The 25,544-nt window shown below is 31.8% G+C and overlaps 3 protein-coding genes across 5 annotated transcripts; 1 reads left to right on the top strand and 2 right to left on the bottom strand.

Annotated features, from left to right (window-relative positions):
• Positions 1 to 11,002: 11,002 nt before the first annotated feature.
• Lipt1 (Lipoyltransferase 1) lies at positions 11,003 to 14,984 on the bottom strand. 3 transcript variants are annotated; one of them, XM_013321065.1, is made up of 5 exons: positions 14,696 to 14,984; positions 13,696 to 14,282; positions 13,254 to 13,361; positions 12,497 to 12,710; positions 11,003 to 12,247 (listed from the first exon to the last, which is right to left on the bottom strand). In XM_013321065.1, the coding sequence occupies exons 2-5, from the start codon at positions 14,239 to 14,241 to the stop codon at positions 11,853 to 11,855; spliced, it is 1,263 nt and encodes a 420-aa protein (XP_013176519.1). In that variant the 5' UTR covers positions 14,242 to 14,282; positions 14,696 to 14,984; the 3' UTR covers positions 11,003 to 11,852. The 3 variants fall into 3 exon arrangements, with proteins under 3 accessions (XP_013176519.1, XP_013176518.1, XP_013176520.1); XM_013321064.1 differs by lacking the exon at positions 14,696 to 14,984 and having other exon boundaries at positions 13,696 to 14,366; XM_013321066.1 differs by lacking the exon at positions 14,696 to 14,984 and having other exon boundaries at positions 12,497 to 12,698; positions 13,696 to 14,366.
• A 454-nt stretch (positions 14,985 to 15,438) lies between these two features.
• Uccr (ubiquinol-cytochrome C reductase complex 14kD subunit) lies at positions 15,439 to 16,134 on the top strand. Its single transcript, NM_001312323.1, is given in 3 exon segments — positions 15,439 to 15,567; positions 15,670 to 15,717; positions 15,791 to 16,134. Coding segments are annotated over 3 exon segments (327 nt in total). The 5' UTR covers positions 15,439 to 15,536; the 3' UTR covers positions 16,039 to 16,134.
• Positions 16,135 to 18,312: 2,178 nt separating this feature from the next.
• Positions 18,313 to 25,321, bottom strand: Snx17 (sorting nexin 17). Its single transcript, XM_013321063.1, has 8 exons — positions 25,023 to 25,321; positions 24,678 to 24,867; positions 24,223 to 24,577; positions 23,917 to 24,079; positions 21,871 to 22,107; positions 20,813 to 20,965; positions 19,803 to 19,949; positions 18,313 to 19,166 (listed from the first exon to the last, which is right to left on the bottom strand). Exons 1-8 carry the CDS (start codon positions 25,080 to 25,082, stop codon positions 19,020 to 19,022), a joined length of 1,452 nt encoding a protein of 483 aa, XP_013176517.1. The 5' UTR covers positions 25,083 to 25,321; the 3' UTR covers positions 18,313 to 19,019.
• Positions 25,322 to 25,544: the final 223 nt, after the last annotated feature.

Below are 25,544 nucleotides of genomic sequence, written 5' to 3'. Positions count from 1 at the left end.
ACTGTAGACCTTGCTCTAAGTACCCGTTGGTTTCTACTACCCAAGCACCTCTATAAAGACATTGATATCTCTGTTATTCTCCGTGAGACAGTGGAAATCTACGGTAAAGAAAAGTTAAGTTAGGTTCTTTTTCTTTTTCAATTTATATAAAGGTTTATCGGGTAAATTATAAAGATTTAACCAGAAAGCAATTTGTAATAACAGAAGTTTATATGATCACATTTTTTATTAAATTTGATGACGATATTTCCTATCTTTAATATAAATTTTGTGCCCAAATAGTAAAATAACAAAATATAAACATTTTGTTCATTGATTTTGTTTTTAAACGAAAACTGTAATAATGCAAAACATTATTTAGTGGTGTCGTTCAATAACTTTTTGTGATTGGACAGACAGTGCCAAGGTATCATTTGATGTTCATTGGCGATAAGGTTCATGTAGCGATAGTAACCTAGAGAGTGTCATTAATTATCGCCTTTACCTATAAGGTAACTAATTGTATTTCAAAAAATTATAAAATAAATATTAAATTACTGATAAGTATATAAATTTTCATATATGTTCTTGATGATATATTTCGCGAGTTAAAAAATACGTGAGTGAATTTCACTAATAATTTAATTAATGAAATTCACTTTTTCACCAATTACACCGACACGGGCGTCACACTAACAAACGCATTTTCCGTATCCGCGTCCGGTAAAAATAAACCTGGTACTTGTACATTTAATAAACACGATATTCATCACGCTTCATAGAATCTTAATAACGTATGTCTCAAACTGTGCAACAATGTGCTTAACATTACTGTATAGTTGCTGTAAAAAAAATTAGAACTTTCTGTTTATTTCCTAACGTAGTATCAGTGTCTGGACCTGCAATGGGTTTATGCCACTTTTGTTGTTATTGTGTTTGGTATAAATAAATAACTTAGCTAATCAGCTAGAAATAAGTATACTGGTTAATTATCATCATCAGCTCACTATACGTCCCCACCGAGGGGCTCGAAGCCTTCTAAGTTAAGGGTGACTAGGCCATAGTCAACCACACTGGCCAAGTGCGGGTTGGTTGACTTCACACATATCTTTGAATTTCTTCTCAGATATGTGCAGGTTGCATCACGATGTTTTCCTTCACCGTAAGAACATCGGATAAATGTACATATGTAAATCGAAACCAGGACCTGCAGATTGCAAGTCAAGTGACCACTCGGCCACTGAGCCACCGACGCTCACTGGTTAATACAAAAAACTATTAGATTTTTTTTTACATATATTGCAAAAAGGATTTTTTAAATTAATGAAATAGAAAACATTCCATAAGCAGTACAATGTCACATTTCATGTATTAGCATATCACTAAACATACTACGCAATGTGCAATATCACTGTCAACGTGTTTTGTTGACGGTATCAATTATCGTGTCATCTTTACTTTGAAATGGAAAGTAAAAATTCAAAGCCGATATTCCCGCATAAAAGGCTCACGATGCACACACGGCCTTGAATGTCTTCGTAAGTCGCTTTACGATTTTAATAAACTTGAATTTAAGCATAAAAATGTATATTATTATTTGAAAAAAATATATCTACGGTTTTTACCTCGAAGCGTAAAAACCGCACCTTGAGTTTATCACTGTAAAATATGGAAATATTTTTTTATTATTTTTATTCAACTATTTATAACTTTTAATATCTTCTTGAATTACTTAGACAAATGATGTTTCTTTTTGAAGACGATCCCTTCAACTCCGACGGTGTTAAGTGCCTTATGGGTTTTAAATGTTAACAGTGGTAGAGCCCGCTTTAACATCTTCGCACGAATTGGCCCGGCTCGCCCGGTGAAATACCACGACCACACAGAAGACAGGCGTCAAGTGAAAGCAATTCCGCGTTTCGTCTGGATGAGAGGATGCATGAAAAGGGAAGATATTTTCTTTCTGTGCATCCTTTCCTCTGTTGATTAAAGGTAGGCAACGCATATGCAATTGCGTATGTCTATGGCCAACGGTCACTTCGCTATTTCAACGATTCCAGGTCGCTCGCTCGTTTGCCACCTTATGATATAAAAAAATGTATGGTCTTTAAAAATAACCCGAAGTTTTTAAAATTTTAAGTAGTATTGTTGATAATAAATATAAATGAGAGTATATTCATATCACATAGTGGAGTTACAACTTTCGATCACAAAAAACTGATACGTTAGCCCGGCCTTGACCCATTGCGAGTACCCTGACATCGAACCCGTTTGGATTTCTCTCTCAACTGTGTGATCCTCTCCGAGTATTTCAAGGTGAACCCATATTGCTATCACTACATTACTATACAGCAATGTTACAATCTTTATTCATTTGTATTCAATAAAAACAATCGGGGACAAATCTGTTCCCATAACTTTAATTACAGTAACAATGTGAGAAAAATCACCCCGTATCAATGCATTCGTTGCATTGGTCCTTGGCAAATTTATGTTAAGATTGTATTATAGATATATTTTTAAACAGATAAAACGAAAACGGATTAACTATTATCTAAAGATAAATATTATACCAAATTAGGGATAGTAAAAATATTAAATTTATAAATTTTACTTTATTTAATATTAATTTTAAGTTGAAATGTAATTACTTAATAATACGTTATCTATCTCTTTAAAACATTCAACTACAAATGAACCTACAATTTTTATTTATCACTTTCAATACAATAAACATTTTCTTTTTACATACTAAAGTGAACTCGCAGAATAGCGAGTCGATGGCACTTGACGTGTTAACTTACACAACAATTATTGAAAATGAACGCTATTGACGATGGCGCATATGATTGATTGCTCTATGCTTAGTGCATTGTCGTTTAGTTTAGTAGTTAGTGTCGCGTGTTTTTTCACCTAAATTTGTATTTATCTTACGTATGACAAAACAAATGGCGTAAAAAATCAAATTGAGTCTTTCAAACTTTCCGAGGGAAGTTTTTACGAACGATTGACGATGATTGTAATGAAGTGTAATTTTCTTTAGCAATACAACTGCAGTATGAAATTATGGAATATATACTACCTATATAATTTGTAGTAATATTAAAAAGAAGGCTCCCACACTTTCGTAACTTCTAAGTGTGCAATCATATCAGTAAAGATTATTTTTGATGAAGTAATTTATCCCAATTATTTAAGAGTAAGCATTATATTGCACTGAGTGATATGTGGAAATATTTTGATGTCATTTCTATACCATGACTAATGTTAACGTAGATTATTTAAAAATTATTACTAAGTACAGTAAGTATGTATCTCAAACTTGGTACGAGTTAATAGAAAAATTACAATATTAGGCACTACCTCACAATGTTTAAATAAAGTACTGGATAACTAACAAAAAAAGACTGGCACAAAATAGTATGCGTTGTACAGTTTATTAGAGGAGAGATTATGAAACGCCAATGGTACCTACAAGTTTCCGCGCCAGAGACACTTGTACAGAATATATAAATACCTCTATTTTTTTCCAAAGGAAATGAAAGGGATATCAATATATTTTGTACTTGAAACCCACGGTACGGATGACAAGTGCTTAGGCTTTAGGAATGTCGTAGAGTCACGACAATACTTTAGCAGAAGTGGCAAGTTATGGAATTTAATAGACTCCGCTGTATAAGGCCAAACAAGTGACGTCATTTTAATCACGTTAGTCAATGTGCCTATAAAAATATTGTTGTATCTTTTGTATCTAATTAATTGAGAATTAAACTATTGTATCGATTTTTATCTTCAAAGACAGCATATTCACATCTACTTGTAGTTGAAAAAACTGGAATAGGACGAAAATATAGTAGCTTATCTCTTTTTTGTCATTTTTCAAGTAATTCACTGGTAACACATTTATGCACTATACTTATGTTTTAGCCGTAGACTTAGTTCTGAAGATTTAATAGGATAGATATTTGAGTACAACAATTTTGAATGTAAATTAAACTAAGTTTAATAAATTTATGAATAACTAGCTGTCGCCCGCGACTCTGTCCGCGCGGGATTAAAAATAGATGTTGGCCGATTGTCAGACCTAGTCAATATGCTCACAAAATTTCATGAGAATCGATCAAACCGTTTCGGAGGAGTATGTGAACGAAAATTGTGACACGACAATTTTAAATATAACATTTATAATAAAAAAGGTCTCACAGGTTTCTAAAAAAATGTGATTGTGATGGTAATTGAGGGACCTCCGTCACCCGGCGTCCGGTGTTGACGCAAACATCTTCTGATTATACTTAGAGTACATTAGTTGCAGCAATCAACCTTGCATTGTAACAATATGTCTTTATAAAGTCAACTTCGCCCAAAAACCAAATAAAAAAATGATTAAAAAATTCAAATGTCACTTTATATCACAGATTAGATATCATTTTGTTCATTACTATGTATTTCAATTTTTAATAATTTTTTTTAAGATTGTCTTAAGATTAGCTAGAGGCAATGACTTTGAAACCGGTTGAATTGTAAGTCCCCCGTGTGGCAAAGAAAATATTCCTGGCATACGTGTTTGCTATCATATAAAAGAAATAAAAGAAACATGAACTGGTACTATTGTAGCCAAACTTAGTACTGGCAGAAAACAGAATTGGTCTTTGCATGCTGTTGGTTCTTAAAAATTTTCGACGAAAAAAAATATCAATGCATCGTTTATCGTTTAATTGAACTCAAAACTATTTCGTTTGAATGCTTTGGATCTCAATTTCCTTATAAATTATCACAAGGTACAATACTGAGATCAACCGAATTCTCAGTAAACTTGCGTTGTTGTTTCACTTTAAATTAAGGCAAGGATAACCAGCAAGAACTTTTAATGTGTTTTTACCACGTTGTGGCAAATCAATGTCTCCATATAATATGTCGTAATATTTATTTACCTCCAAATTCTGACTTTTGCAGACTTATATCTACGACTTTGTGTTTTGGATTTACGATTACAATCTTTATCTTATTTATTTTATTGACTAGTAATTCATGTAATAATTTATTTATTATATTCTTAATATAGTACATTTCATATATCAAATAAAAAATTATACAAAATATATTATATTAAAAATAGAGCACCACCGGTTGCGGAATCCCATGACTCAAACAACCAGTGGTCAGGGCTGCAGAAACAGGAATCTCCTCACGATATTGACTATAATTATTTAGTTTTGTCAACTTGTGTAACTCGCTTACCGTCTCTGAATATTTTATTATTACTTATTACTATGACAAAGAGAGATGGGCCGAGTTGCTTATACTTTAAGAACACCGAGAGAAGACTGACATAGGTTTAAATTTGGCACGATTTGTAACATTACTTAAAGTTATTTTTGCACTATATTGTTTTGATACCAACTTATTGTCGGTTCTTTAAATCAATGCCACGAGTATGAATGTCAATGAGTAATCGTGTTACAATTGCGCATTGACAAAAGCATTTAAGTAATTGCAGGCGCGCGACACTATGACGAATTTGTGTCACTAGTTCAATGCGACGCCACCCGGACATTTTTGACCTAACGCTCTTTATTGTTATACATTTAAACTTAAATAGCTTTCAGATCTCAATATCTCCTTAATTTATATCTATCTATCTGTGAGTACATAGTATTGGCCTTCCGTTTACTATTTATTATTACACCCACTTTGTAAAAAAGGCTGGTAGTCTTCCTCGAAATAAATAGATAATTTGTGTAGGTTTAAGTGAAGACATGTAAAGTTATTCAATAAACTCGATAAACTAATAAACAGTATCTCATAATCTTCAGTTTGTCCAAAGAGAAGCACTACAATCTTCAATTAGTTACTAATTACATATACTTCAAACAACTAAGATTGTTGTAAGACATAACCTCAAATAAAGTTCTACTTAAAAGTTAAGCGTTGAAATTTCCTATTTGAAATAAGAAAATTAATAAAGCTATTGATTCAAATGTAATTCTATTCTGATGTTCTTTCACCAAGATTGATATGTGAGAGGAAATGACATACGGATGAACTGACACCGATGTTGATATTTTCTCATGTCCTACTTTTTGTTATTGATTGTGAACAAGTTTTTTTTTAGATTAATTAAGAAATATGGAAAATCCTTTTAATTGTATCCTCCTTAAATCATTTCACGCAATAATTATGTAAAAATATTGAAGAAACAACGTGCACTTACCTTGAACACTATTTTGTCTTCCTCCATTGTTGTTGATGCTTTTGGGACGGTATGTAATACGACGACCTGTTAAATAGAAAATATTATTTTATATTCGTACGTATATTTTTGCAAATAACAATCAAAAAAAGAAAGTCCGCAAAATTAAACAACTATTTCTAAAAAAGTAAATTGTGTTATCTCATAATTTTTGTAGTTAATAATTTTAAACCAGCAGATTTCATGCTTGGGACTGATAGAAATGAATAAATCAGATGATTTAAATTAATTTTATTGTATATTAAACGATTATAAGTACAAATATAGTTTTAATATCAAGGACTTGATCTCAAATCATTATTAACATAAAAACAGATTTCATAACGAGATGGACAGTATCTGTATTTGATCTGAAGCCTGAGATAAATAACTTGCAAAAACATTTTAGTAAATCAAGCATACAATTGAATTAATTTTACCCTTTTTTTTGCTTTATGATATTGTTATATCACTTTAGTATCAATCACAATATTTTAAAGACACGAAATTAAATATACACAGAACTGAATCTAATTCAGTGCTTACAAGATGCTACTTACTAGTCTTAGTTATGTCAAAACTATTTTTATCTCACTTTTTCAGAAACAATAAAAGAGACAACAATAGATTTTCGTATAAATATTTTGGAGAAAAGCCACAGATATTAGGTTGAGGATATTTATTTAAACTTGTTTGACATTTGCCGTTGCTTTACGTTCGATCCCCTATCGGTCGCTTAAAAAATATAACACAGATTGTGAACACTTGTGAGTGACAACAAGAATACTTTTTAGCAAATGATGCTAGTTAAAAAACATTTGTTTCATATGATTTATATTCAAAAATGACGATATACTAAAGGAATGTCAATTCAATGTTTTTTTTTTCTATACAAAATAATTTAAAGACAAACAAATCTAATTAACATACCCTTGGTCGACGTACCAGGAAGACGGTCATCGAGTATGACAGGACACGAGTACGACACAGATTAAAAATACAGTTGGCGGCAATAATTACCATGCTAATTAACAAATGCAATCACTCACGTGCAACTCACGAGCCTTACTAATTCCAATAATACTACATTACATTTCTATGATAGTTTTTTTTATATTAACAATAGGTTACAGAGACCTGCATTTTCTCGTATCGTGTCGTATGCAATTAGAAAACATTCCACTCTATCATAAACACAAAACATGTCATTGTCTAGTCATCTTACTATTCATACATAATTTATTAAATGGAATTTCGACAAAACTAGCCCATTGTTAATTTTAATATAATAATTTATTTTTTACACGCTAAGTATGTAGGCAAACTTTTATGTTGCTAATCTACATAATAGCAATATGTAATTATTTCCAATAATTACAATTAAATATAACAATTGAACATATCATTAAATAAAATTGCGTAAATATTCAACTGCATTGTGTAAATCTTACACAATGTATAACCAAATCAAATCTAACGTATTCCGATGGTTCACGGATAATATCTTTGTTCATCGAAAAGTTTAAAATAGCTTCAAATTTCGGTAGTCTCTAGGTTTTTACTTGTCACGTAATTTCATAACACTAGCCATCTCTATCTCGCCCGGATATCCGTCCCGCCAAACATTAAAAAAAAACGTAATCATCATAATCCGTTCAGTTTTAGAGTTATGAATTTGCATTACCAACACATAGGATACATCCGTAGGAGCCGCCGATTTATGTTTTCTTTTATGAGACAAGAAAATAAAAGAATAGATAAATAATTAGTGTGAGGGAGGCACAAAGGTTGTGTCATAAATAATAACCCAACCTACAGCTTGCATGAATGGCTGCCACTACAACCTTCAAATGCACATCTTGCTTTATTGTGTACAACAAAATTAAGATGTACATTATGAAAAGGTTATGTATATTATGCCTGATTCATCGACATTAAAATTATTACATAACTAAAATATTAACAAAATGTTTTATGAATCGTTGATTTAATTCTTAATTCTGTTATCTCCGCCTACCATTATGGGTTAACGGAGTGAATTATTTTGATTTTAAATTGTATCTTTTTTTAACTCATCGTTTGGTTAATACATGTGCTGTTAATATGTATATTAAAATGTGGTCCGGTCCATATTATTATTTTTTAATAATTGATTGTTGCAAAAGTTTAAATTAATTTGAATCCGATAAGAGTATCCGGTCTAATATTAGAATTAATAAATATTATTACAATCAGATACATCATCTGTTTAATTAGGAATACAAATGAAAATAATTACGTTGATTAACGATCTCTATAATGCTCTTGGTCTATAAAATCCAATAAATTTTAGTTGCATAAAAATAAAATGTATTTATTAATTTATATTTATCTTTTATCACAAGATACTACGATACATAGAGTTGGTTTATTTGTTATTTTTTTACAACCGAATTGTACAACGGTGCGTAATTTCGAAGATGAATTAAATTGTTCGTTCCGCTTAGAAATCGAACGTCCGTACAATTCTTCGGCAGATTCGTGCGCAGTGCGATGAAGCAACATCGAGTACAGTCACCGACAAATGAATTAATAATTAGTTTATATTTTTTCAGTATTTAAAGCAATTTTAAGTTACATCAGTCTTACCGTCGGAATTACAGTAGTAGTAATCGTCAAGTCGTTATTGTGTGAGAAATGTACACTATGAGAGGGACTAAGTGACCAATTAACTTGAATTTGACCGTTACGGCACATCATTTAACTTTTACGAACATCATAGTAACTTTTACGAACGTGTCACTTATCATACATAATACTTTTTGAGATATTTGTCGGTCACTGTACTTGTAATATTGCGTTACCACGGCAACGAACCTAACCTTCTACTATATGTTTACATTTTACTTTAGTGTAAAACAGATTTGTTCATAATATGCGCTTTTTACATTTGTCCTTGATTATAAGTACTGCAAATAATTTTTGTTTTAAATATTAAACGGAGAACAATAAATAATTTGAATTAAATTTTGTTATGTCAAATCGTAATTTAATTGATTAAATAAAAGCACTGTTAAACGTAATAGTAAAGGCCAAAAAGACTAAGAAGAAGAAGTTTAATACAAAGTTTTTTTTATATTAAAAAGCGCAAGTTACGAAATGTGTACTTAATATAAATATTTACTGTGAGAATGACCTAAAATAATTTAACGAGCGATTCATTCATTGCGCGCATCGAATTTGAAGTAGCTTGCACAAATTACTTGTTCTTTACATGCATATTTTTTTAAACACATTATACATCGTTTAAATAATGTTCATAGAAACAACAATGTCAGTTTTTTTTATGAAAAAAACTCCATAAAAATTGTGTTTCTTTGTACAAACTAAAATTACGACGGAGTCGCGGGCGATAGCTAGTATATTAATAAGCTGAGTAATCCCTTATTCATCAATATAAGATTATAAGTTACGTTCATTCAACTCTTTTGTAAGAAATCATTTTGAATAGAATATTGTTCGAAGTATCGTAAGTCTTAATGGAAACTGTAACGGGCTGTATTGTCTATCTCTGAGTTTTTATGATAAATGGTCTACAAAGATGGTCTAGTCTTATCATCTATATGACGTAAACTAGATCTAATACAATCCTAGGTCTGATAAAGACATTTTAATATTACTTATGTCTATTTATATAAAGTGCTATTTAGGTAAACATTAAATATCCGTAAATGCTGTCTAGTGAATTGTGTATTTTCTACCAGTCGGCTTAGAAACTCTTCTTATACAGAAAACAGGAAGTATTTCTTAAATATTAATGTGGACCCGAAACATTATAGTTGCCATTCAATAAAACATAGTTTATTTTTCCATCATTTTAAAGCTTTTTTCATTAATTCATGCAGTTTGTTATTGATAAAGCTTAATCCTTGATGTCGAAGATTACACCAGTGTAATGATTATAGTTAATATTTTATCAATCTTTCATTTTTACTTACTTGTTAATGACTTAATAAAATAAGTCCAACACTCCACTAAGTACGTATTATCGCAAGTTACAAAACTCTTGCGTTATTTATCTTAAAGCTCTATATATTACTCGGTTGTCATGGTAACGCGTGGGGTATTAAAAATGGCGGTTTGTGCGCGCGCGCCGCAATGTACGAACGCGGACTGGCTTCACTCGGCGCGGCCGTCGACCACCACCGCGGCTCCTCAGAAAGCGAGAGGAAGAGCAGGCCCCAAGCCTGTTTTGTTGCACGAGGACGCGTTACCATCAATCCATTTTAATAGTTTAAACTATGACAATATACTCGTTTATCTCATTATCACGATATTTGCACCCATCTAGTTTTCGCTACCACAGTTCAATCAATCGTTTATTGTGCATCGCAATATGATATAATTAAACATGACCCTCCCTTGAAACGTCAACTAAACAATACAACACTGTAATAACTATACGATTAGATTTATCGAATAATCTACGTCGCAGATGGCTTTACCTTGAACCAAAGAATTTGTATTTATCATTCAATACAAATTCTCCAAATGTGTAGGTCATGATCAAATAAAAATACTCTTATGAATGTTATAAAATTTATTTCGATATTACAATATTAAGAAAAATAACTATCAATTCGGAATACATCACTATAAAATATAATCTTAAATCTATTTTATATTTTCTACACAAAGGCACCTAAAATGCAATTAATTAATAAAAAGCAGTTAAACAAGATACCTTAACATAAAATAAAAATATCCATTTCATACAAAAAAGTCCCCGTTTAGGGCAGATCTTAAAAAAATATCAGATAATGAAATGGCTTTCAGGCTACTAAAATAAGTTCTTAAGTAAAAGTATGATTATTGTATGTTAAAAAGCTACGTACTATGAATGTTCAGTAAAAAAAATATATTGGCAAATGCCAATTAAAACAATACAATTTAATTAATTAAAAACAAATGATATGATGCATTCTTGTGGCGATCAGCACCAATGTGCAACACGCATAGTTTATTACTGACGCAAAATCAATATTGTTACTTTAAATGCTATTATTATATTAACGACTATGATATTTAATTCACATTTAACAAAAAAAAAAGATTTTTACTATCAATAACCATTCTAAAAAAGTTAGAGGCTAGGATATCGTTCATGAAAATATTCGAATAGATAGATTAGAACCCACTACTATGAATCATAGTCCGTACCTTTAACCATTAGGCTATTGGCGACTTGATGAAAATACAGATAGATGTTACGGTGTTATTGAATCATTTCAAAGTATTAATGTATATTTCTTTTATTTGAAAACATTTAAAATAACAATACTTCATATTCGCAATACTAATAAGTAAAACTAAAATTAATATTACAATTAAACATGATTACAAACGAAAGAGAAATAACCAAAGCACATTTTACACCAAAAACTAATGTTAGTAAGATCTGAAAGCTTAAACTTTGTTAATATACAAGTTAAGATGTAGTTATATATTATTGTGCAAATAATTTCCACCAAAAAAATATAACGCCGGTCACAAACTTATCTATATATATTTACATATCCAATGAAAATAATTTTACATGAAATATAGCATATTAACTAATTTTACAAAACACCACTTTGATTATATACAATGTAAAATTTTAAATCTAAATAGTATTGACAACTTGATCGAAACATTTAGCGACAAATTGTTCCTTTTCGTCCAACTTTTTGACATCGCTATTAAGATGGCGAGTAAGCATTGCGTCTTGCAGAGCGTTCAGTGCTTCCGAAGTGAATCTCTTGCCTTTCAAATGTGTTATCACTGAAGCCTCTCCATGGAAACCCGACTCGATGAGTCCCGGAGGGATAGATAGAGTGACGTCATCAATCAACCCTTTCTCCACCGTCATGTTGATGACCAGCTCCTGCGTGGCTGTGTATACCTTCGAAGGGGCAAGGAGCTCCGCCGGCACGGGGAAAGTGCGACTCACTGTGAAAACTGGTGTTCGACCAAAACACCAGTCCCAACTTTGCAGTTCTTGCTTTAGTTCATCAAGACCTAGTTGACAAAGTAACACTTTTATTATATTGACAAAAGCACTTGCATACCTAGAATTGATTATTCTATCTGACGACACACAATAAAGCATATGGTATCTATCTATAAATATTCATATTATTAAAACAAGATATCTAATCATATCAGGAAAATTCTAGAAAATTAACTTTGCAAGATTGAAATCGAAAACAAAAGCAATAAATTCAAACCAATTCAAATTCAGAATTCTTAAAAATCAATCGTATTTACCTGGGAACCAATTATCGGTAGGGTTCACAAACTGGAAGCCTCTCTGTTTCATGATCATGCCTTGTCCACCATCTTCGATGTGCAGAGCTGGGGTACGGAGATACTCGTATCCTACAGCAGTCTGCAGACTTTCCACGGTCACCTTGTGGTCGATGTCTGCCAGGTTGGCCACCGCAGAGCGCGTTGACTCCGTCGCCTTTGTCTGTATGCCATGCTAAATAGAATTATGTGTCCTTAACAATATGTTTGTGATCGGAAGGAAGAGGTTTGGGTTAATATTAGTGAAGCAGATTGTTAGTGAAGGCACAAAATATATATTACTAAGAACAAAACACACGCTAAGAAATTTTATTAAGATATGGAAAATATGTGTAACTCTTATGAGATGTAAACAAATCATTCATTGGGAACAATGTTCAATACAGAAAATTAAAGAGGGGACTATTTTAAAATAAGATATATCACGTGCACGCAACACGTGACTTTGATAACCCAGTCCGGGTTATTTGAAATAAATGGATACGGCATTGTGTTTGCACTATTCATTTAACACATCTTCAAACATTTCATTATGTGTAGAAATGTATAGTAAATTTAGGATCAAGGATGGGAAATGTAGGGAAAATAAATGGGTGATAAAGAATGAGTTATGTATTAGTGTTTTATAATTATAACCGGTAACAAAAAGAACAGAATATATAATATAAAAATATATTAGATAGGTAATAGCTTTTTGCTAGTATTTAAATAAGCTCACCTCTCTTTTTGCCAGGGCTTTGCTGAGATCTGCCTTGTTTGCGTTGACTAGAAGTGTACAATGATGATATGCTGTTAAACGACCCAATTTTGCAGCTGTTCCAGAAATCTTTACATATTATTAAGGAAATATCAAGAAAGTTGTAATTGCCTGTGCAGATATTGTTAGGTGACCAAAATAGACAAAGTTAATATAGATTAGATACTGAAAGATCATATCTAAGAATAAAACAAGTAAATAGATCAATAAACACTGAATTTTATAGCTTCCTAACTAGTCATGGATGTCAAACACTAAACATATTTTAATCTGGTAAGTAGGAAATATATTAGTAATGCATTACGCAAAATAAATATTATGTTGAATGGATATTTTCAAAAATGGAAATTAAAAAAATTAAATAAATTTTTAACTTTGTTTTGTGTGATTTAAAAAAGGATACTTTATAATTATCTCGAACAACGATGTCATCACGTTTATTAATAATAGATTTGATTCCAAATCCTCTGAATAATGCTCTTTTGATTAGTTCCAAGTTGTACTTTCTGTCATATCTTTCCCGAGAAGTGAAAAAGGTAATGTTGAGGTTTCCACGGTCATGATAGACAGTACCTCCTCCACTGTTGCGGCGGGCTAGAGATATATCTTTCTCTGTTAAATGAGAAATGTTTGCTTCAAGCCACGGATTCTGATGACGACCGATAACAACACAAGGCTCATTCCTCCATACCATCATGACATGATGGTTGGTAAAGTCCATGTTCCGGTACATCCAGTCTTCAAGAGCCAAATTGGTGTATATGTCAGTGGATTGAGACATAAAAACTGATTTTGTTATCTCTCCCTCCTCTGGTAGCACTCTCTCTTTCTTTTTCATACTTACATTGTTGCTGCTTGTAACAAGACAGCGTGAGCTGCTTCGTCTTATTATTCCCAACCCAACACATGTTCCACTCAGTACAAATTTTCTCATCATTGTTTGGGCCATGTTTACTTATATTACACAAACGGGCACTTTTCTGTATGAACCTTGGAAAGGCAGTGTTTAAGCGTAAGTTTCTTAACCTTTACAATATACTTTAATATAATTAATAAAAATAAAGTCCAATTATCTAATGCATATGGCAACAAGCATCAGTGTCAGCCGATGACAATGAGATCAAATATTCGTGAAGGGCAATGGTTTGGTGCAGCCACTTCCAGGTTTGGTGCAGGGTGTTAATTCGATAACGAATACCCAAACAGTCGCGACAGTCACTTGGCATTCCTCCTCTTGGATGCAGGATTAACACAAAAATTACCACACAACTGAGTTAATCAAACTAAGACTTTGAAACGACGACACTAGCGTCAGCAAAAGTTTAAATTAATTGAACAATGAAACTAAGCAACACATCAGAACCGAGCACGAACGAGTTACGATGTCTGATGAGTTAAATTACCTTCTGTCGTCTCATTTTATGCACACTGATAATGATAAGCGGGCCGAGGAACTGAGAGGTCGGGCGAGGGCATTCGAAGTTCACTCGAAGACAAGCAAACAAACAACTATAAAAGATAAGCACGATTCAGCCACGCGCACAATTTTATCAGTACTCTATGTAATTATAAGATAAATTCCACAACTACTTGAAACAATGTATCAAACCCGATTTGCTAATTTATTCAAAGTTTTATAACATGTTTTGTAACTTCTTTAATCCTTGAAGTTGAAAAAAAATGTAATAGTGACGTACTCGTTACTTGCAGTTCGAATAAAATTGTTCGATATGAAGAAAAACGTAGCGATTTAAAGCGAATCGATTTCTCTAACTGAAAATATTCTAATTTGATATCACATGGTTATTTCTTATTGTGCTTTATTAAACGCATGGACTTTTAATCAAGTTCACATCAAGTACATGATTATCTGAGTTATTACAGTTAGTACTGAAAACACTTTTACATTTCAAGTTAAAGAAATCTGAGACATTTTGCATTAGTGAAACTTAACTTGTCATTTTGCTGAAGCATATGATTTAGGAGAGACAACAAAACCTTGAATCAGAAGAGTACTTTTGAGTATTTTTTTAGTCCATCAATAGAATCGGAAATGTTACGGAAAGAACATGGACGTAAAACTAAACGCCATTAACATTTAAAAAGTCAACGTCAAGTTGTCATTATGACATTTGGAATTAGTCACATTGACGTTTGACACTTTCCTATAATTCTTTTTGATATTTGCCGTTCAAACAACATTTTTCGTGATCTCATTGAGTAAAATACATATATTGTCCAAAAATGGCCTTTAGAACTACTGCAGTTGCTCGCAGTAAGTATCAAATCACATCATATAAAAATATAGCTGCAGGCCAATACTAGTAGTTTAATCTTCGTACCGTTATATAACTCATTTTTAATTATATATTTTCAGGTGCCTTAAAGAAATGGGCTTATAACCTATCTGGGTTCAACAAGTATGGTAAGTTGAAATAGTGGTGTAATATGGCTTTTCCCATTTAAATAATCTCTAATGGCATGTGTAATTGTTAAAGGCCTCCTTCGTGACGACTGTCTTTATGAAAATGACGATGTACAAGAAGCATTGCGCCGTTTGCCAGAGCATGTAGTCGACGAGCGCAATTTCCGCATTGTTAGAGCAGTTCAGCTCTCAATTCAAAAGACTATTCTGCCGAAGGAAGAGTGGACGAAATATGAAGAGGACAAGCTGTACCTAACGCCCATTGTAGAGCAAGTTATAAAAGAAAGGCAAGAACGTGAACAGTGGGAAAAGAATTACTAGATTAGTTAAACCTGTGAAAATAGAGAATTTTGTTAGCCTCAATGGATGTATCCTATTTATTATGTTTTGAAAACTTTGTGATCATGCCATAAAACATATAATAGTCTATTATTTGCTAATTGAAGACCTAAGACAATCTATTTAGCATATATTTTTGTTTGCTTTTATCATCGGAAGAGCAAATTGTTTGTTTTGCAAAATGAAGTAAAATATTACCAAAAGAAATCTAAATAATTTATTTGTCCTTTTATTATTAAAAATTGTGACTATTTCATAGATTTGCAGCAACTGTATAACCTGCTATTAACAGGTTACTTTTAAATATTAAACAGATGCTTTAATATATAAAGTAAGCAGGCAAACAAGCAGCGGGAACACTGAGGTGTACATCAACACCCATGGACAGCTGCAATACCAGAGGAACTGAAGATCTGTTGCCAGCCTTTGAGAAGTTTATATACTTGCTTCTTGTAAGCTCTTAAGCTGTAACTAATGTTACAAGAGTATCTTTTTTTCTTTTATATCAAAAGGTGGCAAACAAGCGAGCGGCCACCTGAAATCGCTGAAATGGCGAAGTGACCGTTGCCCATAGACATACGCAATTGCATATGCGTTGCCTACCTTTAATCGACGGAAGAGAGAATGCACAGCAAAAAAATATCTTCCCTTTCCAAGCAACCTCTCATCCGGAAAGTCCACTTCCACTTCCCATCCTTTCCCTATAAGAAAAAGGGTGGGAAGGGAAATAGGATAAAGGGATCTTGAGAGAAAGACATCCAATGCAGGTTGAGAAAGAGTGATATAGGGTAGAGGGAAATACAATGTAAACAGACCAGTTTTTTACTACAATTCATTTATAAATTGGCACATGAATTATATCAATTTACATTATCTTTAAAAACAAATTATTATCAAAACCAAACACTATATAAACAAAATGGTATCTTGTTTAATAGCTAAGGAAAATCTTATGTTATTTTTTTACATTTTATTTTTAACTGAACAAAAACTACATTTCAAAAAGTATAAATTATAGAATAAAAAAACAATTATGGAATAAGATAACATAAAGTTATAATTTCATGGTCCCATCAAAACATGGAATCAATTTTTCTTTTTTTATAAACAAATGAAATGCATATGGAATAACAAAAAATGGAATTAGGTAAATTACACAAAAGTCACTTATATAAAGTGTATTGTTTGGTAATAAATTATAATATTTACTACTCTAACATCAAGTCAAATTATATACCAGATGTGTACAAACAAAATGGTACGAATTACACACTGTTGCCTATTGTTTTCAATACATACATAATAAAAAATAATATATTCAGTGGATAAACATTATATACAATTTATTTGAATAGTAATATTTAAGAGAAAAACTCAACAATGTCGTTCATACAGATTCCCAACTCAAATCAGGTAAAATGAACAAATTTGTAAATATGAATAAATCTTCTCAGAAGTGTATTCGAGTTAACAACAAAATAGCCTTCTTTAGTAAGACGGTCTAATGTAAAGGCCAATAACTGTTAGTTTTAGGCATTAGATAAGATCAAATATACATTCACAAGATTTATAATGACACCAAGGTATGATTCAACCAACCCGCACTTGGCCAGTGTGGTTGACTGGCCTAGTCCCCACTAACTCAGGATAGGCTCCAAGTCCCTTAGTGATGCCTTATAGTGAGCTGATGACGATGATTAGACATCAGTACAAAAGTTTCAAAAACTTTATTAACATGACACAATATTTAATATGTATAACTAGGATTTATTGGGGCTGGTATTACAAATTAGAGGTGTATATTTTGTACACTTAACAATATTGGTATGTATCACTGATTTCATCTTACAATACACACATTTGATTTTATATTGTTTTTTTTTTAATTGATTATAAAAGCGGTTGATGTTGTGTTGTTTTGTTGAAAAAAAATGTTCATTTGCTTTTATAATTTCATGAAATGTAAAGCAGTTTAACTGTGTCATGATGGTATTATTTAAAGAATTGAAAACTTTTGGTTTATTTCTGTTTTGAATAATATTAATTTATTTCCATTTGAGGAGCTTTAAAAGCTTAAATTTTTAAATATTAAGATATATTACAAATAAAAAGAAAATGGCTCAATTTTCTATATTCGAGCACTTACAGACATAAAAAAAAAATTCATGCGATGAAAACATTTTTACTGTTGCTTTGATTTTTATGTTGATAATGATGATGATATTTAAAAACATGCATTAATATTTATTCCTCCAAATTATATTACATGAGTATTAATATTAGTGGAAATAGAATTAAAAATATTTCTCCTTATACTAGAATTACAATACTTATTATCTATGTTATATTTAAAAATGTAAATATAGACAAAACCTGTTGATAAAAATTCGATTAATTTATTTTTAATTTCAGACATGTCTATGACGACATACATATGTCTTATCGTTGGTTTCTGAGACCAAAATTCCGGTATAACATATCGTTATTCCTGTTATCTTTGACAAAGCAGATATAACAATATGATTTAAACTAGAATTAGGGTTTCAGAAACCAACGAGTATTCGAATAGACTTATGGATATGAATTATCGTATCTATATAATTATTCTAACCTTAATTGTGATATCAATTAGGCCTACAGATATGTCTTACATATACAAAATATTAAAAAAAAAAATGGACAACGCTACTGGATGGTATCAATATGGATTGTTGATTTCATATACATCATAACATAAAATAAAGATTTATAGTAGATATGTAAAAATAACAATTTTTAGAATTTAGGAATGGCTTGGCAAGTGGATGGCAGCCAATTTTAGAATTCATAGCCACAAAAAAAATAAAAATTCAGAATATCTACATAAAATAGTTTTACGTATGTACAAATATTTGTTTGGATCTTATTTATTTTTACACGAGTGTATATCATTGGCATCTTTAGTAAAAACATATAGAAAATATTTACAATTCTTCGTCTCCTATCGCCTCAAAGGCGTTGTTTTCAACACAATCTTTACCGGTCTTGAAGGAGACGGACGCGAATTTCTCTGTTAACTTCTGAACGGAAAATATTTCCCGCGAACTGCCGGATGTCATGGAATCTCCATTCTGTAATTTATATAAAACATTTATTGTTCTCTTGTCGTTAAGGAAAAAGCAAAGACTGTGGGAAAATAAATTATTATAGAAAGGTTTTATGAAGAAATATGTAACCTTGGAATCTGGTTATTTAATGTAAAATGAACATAATAATTCATTTGAATTGTAGAATAAATGTTGTAAGCAAGCAAATATTAGATGCTATTTAAACTACTTTTTGCTATCAATAAAAATGTATTATAGTAATTTGGCTAAAGATAAAATGAATCAATATATATACAAGCTCTCCCCCGCGACTCCGTCTGCGTTGGATTAAAAATACTTACTACTACTAGTACTGAATATGCATATAAAATTCAATGAAAATCAGTCAAGCCGTTTTGGAGGAGTATGGTAACTAATATTGTGATACGAGAATTTTATATATCTTACTAATATTATAAATGCGATTGTTTGGATGGATGGATGGATAGATGTTTGTTTGAAGGTATCCCCAGAACGGCTCTACGGGTCTCGCTGAAATTTGGCATAGATGCAGAACATGTTCTGGAAGAACATATGCTACTAAATGAGTTTTTTTTTAATTCCGTGCGAACGGAGTCGCGCGTAAGTTATATAAATTTAGTAGTGATTATAAATACATACAACAGAGCTAAGCGTGTCACTGGAGGAGGAGGGCGTGATGAGCTGACTAGAGCCGTCACGGCGCAGGTAGGTGAGTCCGCCGCGCTTGCAGCGTGGCGACGCCGGCCCACTACCGCTCTTCTGACGCATCAGCTCGTCTACTATCGACTGAAATTAATTGAATTCACTAAAGTATATTGTCTTAAAACCAAAACCACATTAATAGTTAAAACTTTTTGAAGGTATTTACAATGTAATAGCAAACGAAAAAATCTATCGTTTAGAAGATGATTATACCATTCCGTAACCTATACCATATCCATTCAATCCTCCTATAAAACTTGATTATAACATAAAAAAACTAGATTGTTACTTTGTAAGAACTTAAACATTATGTACAGTCAGCTTCATAAAATATACATTTACAACGCTTCAAAAACTTATATACGCCTTCGGTTCCAGAACTTTTTATACTCATATCTTTCAGTTTGCTCCCGACCACGAAATAATGACTACTATTTTCGAAATATGTACAAGTTTCTAAAGTTTTGAAATTATATACATATTTAGTGTAGCTGACTGTACATACAGTAGTCGTGTCAAATTTTGTTGCTTTAAAAACGTGAATCATACTAAATTAAACAATTGGATTATGAAGCCATGAAAACAAATATGTTAAATGGATTTATTTGTACAAACATATTTGACACGATATGATCTCATCGTAACATTTTCTAGAAAACTGTTATAATAAACACTTGATAATCATGCAGTAATCCAATACTATGAAAATTATCGCAATTGTATATTGCCCACTAATTATATAAAAACGCGTACTTTTGAATATTAATTAATGTCAAATCAAAAATCATTAAAATAAACCCATTACATAGATATATCGCTCGTTACACGCAAAATATTTTTTACACTATAGCAAACTATAAATCTTTATTTCATATCGAATTAAAACTGGTTTTAATACATCATTATATACAGTTTCGAGTTATTCGATTTAAGAAAATGAAATTTACCTGTAAGCAAACGCTTATAAATATTGCGTGTTCAGTTCTTAATGTTATCCATTCAAGATTGTCTTTACTTATGAGATATTCAAAGGATAACTCAAAATGCTTATTGGTGTCATCTAATAAGGAACCATGGCCGTTGCTCTGTGGTTTTTCCATCTGTAAGAAAAATTAATCAGGATGGTCAAACGGTGGTTTTATTTTTTTTAAAAGGCGTAGAACCAACTTTTAATGTAGGTATGTAGATTATAAACATAATTTTAATTACAAATCGATTTCCTAACGAGTCGAAGGGTCTGAACGATGCGGTCGGAACATTTTATTTAAATATTGCAAAGGGTTTCGAAAACAATTTTACGTCGGTTCCTTGTACATTGTTTTTTGCTGTACACAATATTTATTGTACCATTGTTTGTTGGACTCTAAAATAGGTTATACTATTGTAATATTTGAGAGACATCTAGCGTTATCATATCGAATTTAGTTTATCTACTAACTTCTTGTTCTTGGCCGAGTATATTATTGATAAAAAGAGTTCAGGGACCGCAAAATAAAACGCACCGGAAAGAGATCTCGAATCACTTGTGTACATTTAATCAGTTAAACGTCTTTAAGAGCCGTTGTTATTGATTTAAGAGGGTTCTTTTGTTTCCTCTGACTAACTGTGGGTCTATCGTCATTCTGATAGCATAAAATATTAAACTTAGTTTTTTTTCTTATTTTACGTTATTTATTTCTACGTTTGGGCACCTCAAAAATCAAGCCAGATAAAAAGGTTGAATAAAGCGTAACAAATTATATAATACCTGGTATTAAGTACACCAATTAAAGATTACAAAATGAATCGTGGAATAAGGAAAAGTCAAAACATTACGTAAGCATTGCTGCTAAAATATTGTGCTAATATGCAATATACAAGATTGATGCCGGTCGTTTAATTTATGATTTAAGAATAAATACTTCAATTTCTATAACAGATAAACGTACACAAGTTAATAATTGCTGTATATCTATTAAATTTATTTACAGAAAAACAAATGGCATTCGATTTCCGTTAGACTTACTGTATGCAATGTGGTAATCCTCCAGCACCTCATCCTGGTAACTTTGTAGCGCTGCTCCCGCACGGGTTGGGTCACGCTGGTCAACGTTAACTCCTTGGAGGCGAGGGAAACACGTACGCGGCACGGCCCGCCTCCCGCTCCGCTCGTCGCTGCGCCCGTCACGTGGTGTGCTTCCGTTACCGCCTCACCCGCGGGCACTCTACCGTAGTACCGGCAGCTACGCGCCACTTCTATGTACTACAAGTATATAAACAACGTAAGTTTCTGTCTCTGTGTCGTTGTGACCTGTGACTTAAATGGGATGATGGTCGTTTTTAAAAGCTCGCGCCATTCTATTCGCTTCTCCGGTGCATCACTCAAGGTCTATGCTGTTTATCTAATTTATAATAAAACCCATAACACAGTAGCTAAAACCATACACAGCTTTTTTTAGAATAAACATGATCATCAGAGTAATGTAAACAAACTTTATATACATATATTAAATATAAATATTGTGAGGTGTGAATAGGTTTGTCACCATTATTCCATCAAACAAAGTTATTATTGTCTGGTCTGTGACACCATGGCCATTCAGGTAATATATAATTATGAATTATATGCAATAAGCTTAGGTCTGAGTTCATCTGGATGTGTCATAACCAAGCATCGTTTGAGGATATGGGTCGCGGTCGTTTTGCTATTATGACAAATTCAACTGGCCACTTGCCCGTTTATCACCTTACACTACAAAATAAAACCATCGCTAAAATGCCTTGCACATAAACTTTGTCCATGTGAGCGTAGAATTGAATATTTGGCTCGGAATCGAATAAAATATTAATTTTAACCATTTAAATGATGTGCAGATTATACAGCTCATAATTTAAAAGTACAAAACTGATTCAACTTAGATTTTTAGTTTTATTTAAAGTAGACGGAAACATTTCTGTGTGGGGGTAAATTATAAAACAATCCTAGAGGAGTCGGTGAACCCGCATCCAGTCGTCCCGCGCTGCAACCCTCGATTGCTCAAGCACCCATTCATTTCTTTTGCTCGGTAATTATGCGTAGTCGTACGTCCCGACCCGACGTCGCGTGAACGAGTAACGTTTTTAACATTAAAACATTTTTCACAACGACATGTTGTAATCTACGTGGTTAAGGACTTCTTTTTATAGTAGAACATTTTATAGACAACTGAAAAATTTGTCTTTTCGTCCCGTGCTCCGACACATTCATATCCCCTTCCCATCCCAGAGAATTATTAAAAAAGAGTAAGAAGATAAAGAGGACTAAATTTGGGTATGGCATCAGTCAAAAGCCTTACTTCCATTTAAAGGCTTCAAAACAAAATTAAATAGATTACCATTATAAACACCAATAAAATTTAAACAAGGCTATTGGATCCCAATTGCCTGACCTGACCTTTATGTTTCATATGTAACATTATGTAACCTTGTCTGTATTGCATATCTACACCGCAATGGACGTGAGGTTAATTAATTTTTCTTGCATACCTAAACATTGCAATAATAAATGTTTCCACATGCTCATTGTATTTCGTAAATTAAAGTTTTAAAAACTTAATTGATAACAACATATTCCATTAATATTTTAAAGATGATTGGATTAAAAAAAAAATCTAAAGGGAAAACTACAAATACAGGTATTGGATATGACTTTAACATTTTTTCCGCTACTATGGTTTACACAAATACACTACTGTTCACAAATTTTAATATACATATTGTTGTTTTACTTGTTAGTTTCATAATCTTGAGTATTATATTGATGACTGGAGTATTATTGTATTTCATAATATTAAAAGAATGCTATGACACATCTGCAGGTCATAGTTTTAAATAACTTTTATATCATATTAAGATAACTAATTGCACTTACGCATGTTCGACTGTATTTATAAAAATATATTAGATTTAATTAAAAAAATATATTTATTTGATCATAAAATTTCTATCTTGTATGGAATATAAATATAATCTTAACTCTTTTTGATATGAGTCTAAATATGAGGAAAAATATTTAAAAGGCAAAAACACTCACCTCTTTCTTTTCTTTCCTTGATTCGTGTGAATTTAAAATGTCCCTCATTTGTGAGTTCACTACAATCCATCCTAAATCAATATCTTGTATTGTTTGTAAATATAACAGATCTAATGACACTCTATCAGACATAACATCCATATCATAACATGGATCCCAGTAACTAAAAAAAAAGTAATCAATTTTAAAATCAACACATCAAAGTTGTAGTTTTGCATATGAAAGCAAACATGTCAGGTGCGCTGGTGGCACTGATTGGGGTAAGTAAATAATTTATGCTTAATATTATACTTTAATTTACTTTACCTTTTACGAAGAACTATTTTATCATCAGGCCTAACATACTTCTGAGATATGTATGGAGATTCATATTCCTCTAACTTCTTCAAACATGGCTGACCATCTTTTGCACAGCTCCAGTTAAATAAGTATAAGGAGAAAAATTTTACAAAGTCTTTTGATAAATTAATGTAATTACAGGCAATATCTAAAACGGCACCAGAGGCATCTGTTGATGATACAGATAATGGTATTCTGTAACCGTTCATCAAAAATATTTCTATATCAACTTCATGCACTCTGACGCAATGAGTTTCTTGTTGAGCGGAAAAAAGGAATGTTGTAAGTATATCAGAGTATGCCAAAATAGGATTCTGTCCCACTGAAAAACAACAATCAGATTAAAAATAGCAATGGTAAATTTGAAAGTTACAATGTATTAAATATATAATTGGAATATTCCTTTAAATAAAAAACATTACCTAATTGTATGTATTTTTCTAATAGAATTCTTCTTTCCTCAATCTGAGAATTTGTAAGGAACAGTTTTTTTGGTGGAAACTGTGGTAGCTTGAGGTAAGGATTTTGAGCCTGAAGTTGTTCATGAAGGCTGAGCAGTTGTTTATAACGCGTAGTACAATGAAAAAATCCATCGATGTAAATATTATATCCCTGAATAAAAAATAAATAAAAATTTACATTTATTACTTACTACTTTTTATTTGCTAAGCGGTTAAAAAAAATAAGACTCCATTATTTAAGCCACCAGTGCAAGACCTTAAAAGAACATCATTATCAATATGATTAAGAGGGAGGATGTTATTTACCGTATAAGTGATTCCATTATCATCACGGAATTGTTGCACATCAGGAATCGAAAAATGCATTTTCACGAACAATATTAATATATCTTAGCACAACACATTCTAATTAATAGCTATAAAAAGGTCTCCGGCTGTTGTTATTTTTTTCCTTCCTAACACTCTGCTAACACTAAAAAATCAAGAAATCACTGTTGTTATTTTATTTACTCACTCTCAGTCTGATCTGAGTGATGTTTCAATTCGACATGTTCGTTTGTTCATTCGCAGTTCGCAGATCCTGGCAGATTTTGACGTTTTTCATTCAATTCATCTCAATCTCATTCAAAACAAACTAGTGATGCGGCCTTACTAAGATTTGGTTTAAATTTTGGTACATAAAAGCAAAGCGCACAATTTTTTTTAATAATTTGAAAAATACTACTACTATGAATAATTTGTCTTTCTCTATTTGAAAAATTCTTGTTGTTCTATCCCTTTTATTCTGTCTATTTTCTTGGTTGTATAAAAATCAAATGGCAACACATT

This window comes from Papilio xuthus, unplaced genomic scaffold, assembly GCF_000836235.2.
Source record: "Papilio xuthus unplaced genomic scaffold, Pxut_1.1 DF825946.1, whole genome shotgun sequence".
NCBI lineage: Eukaryota > Metazoa > Arthropoda > Insecta > Lepidoptera > Papilionidae > Papilio > Papilio xuthus.
The sequence above is the reverse complement of the archived record's forward strand: the minus strand, read 5'-3'. Positions and strand labels throughout refer to the sequence as shown.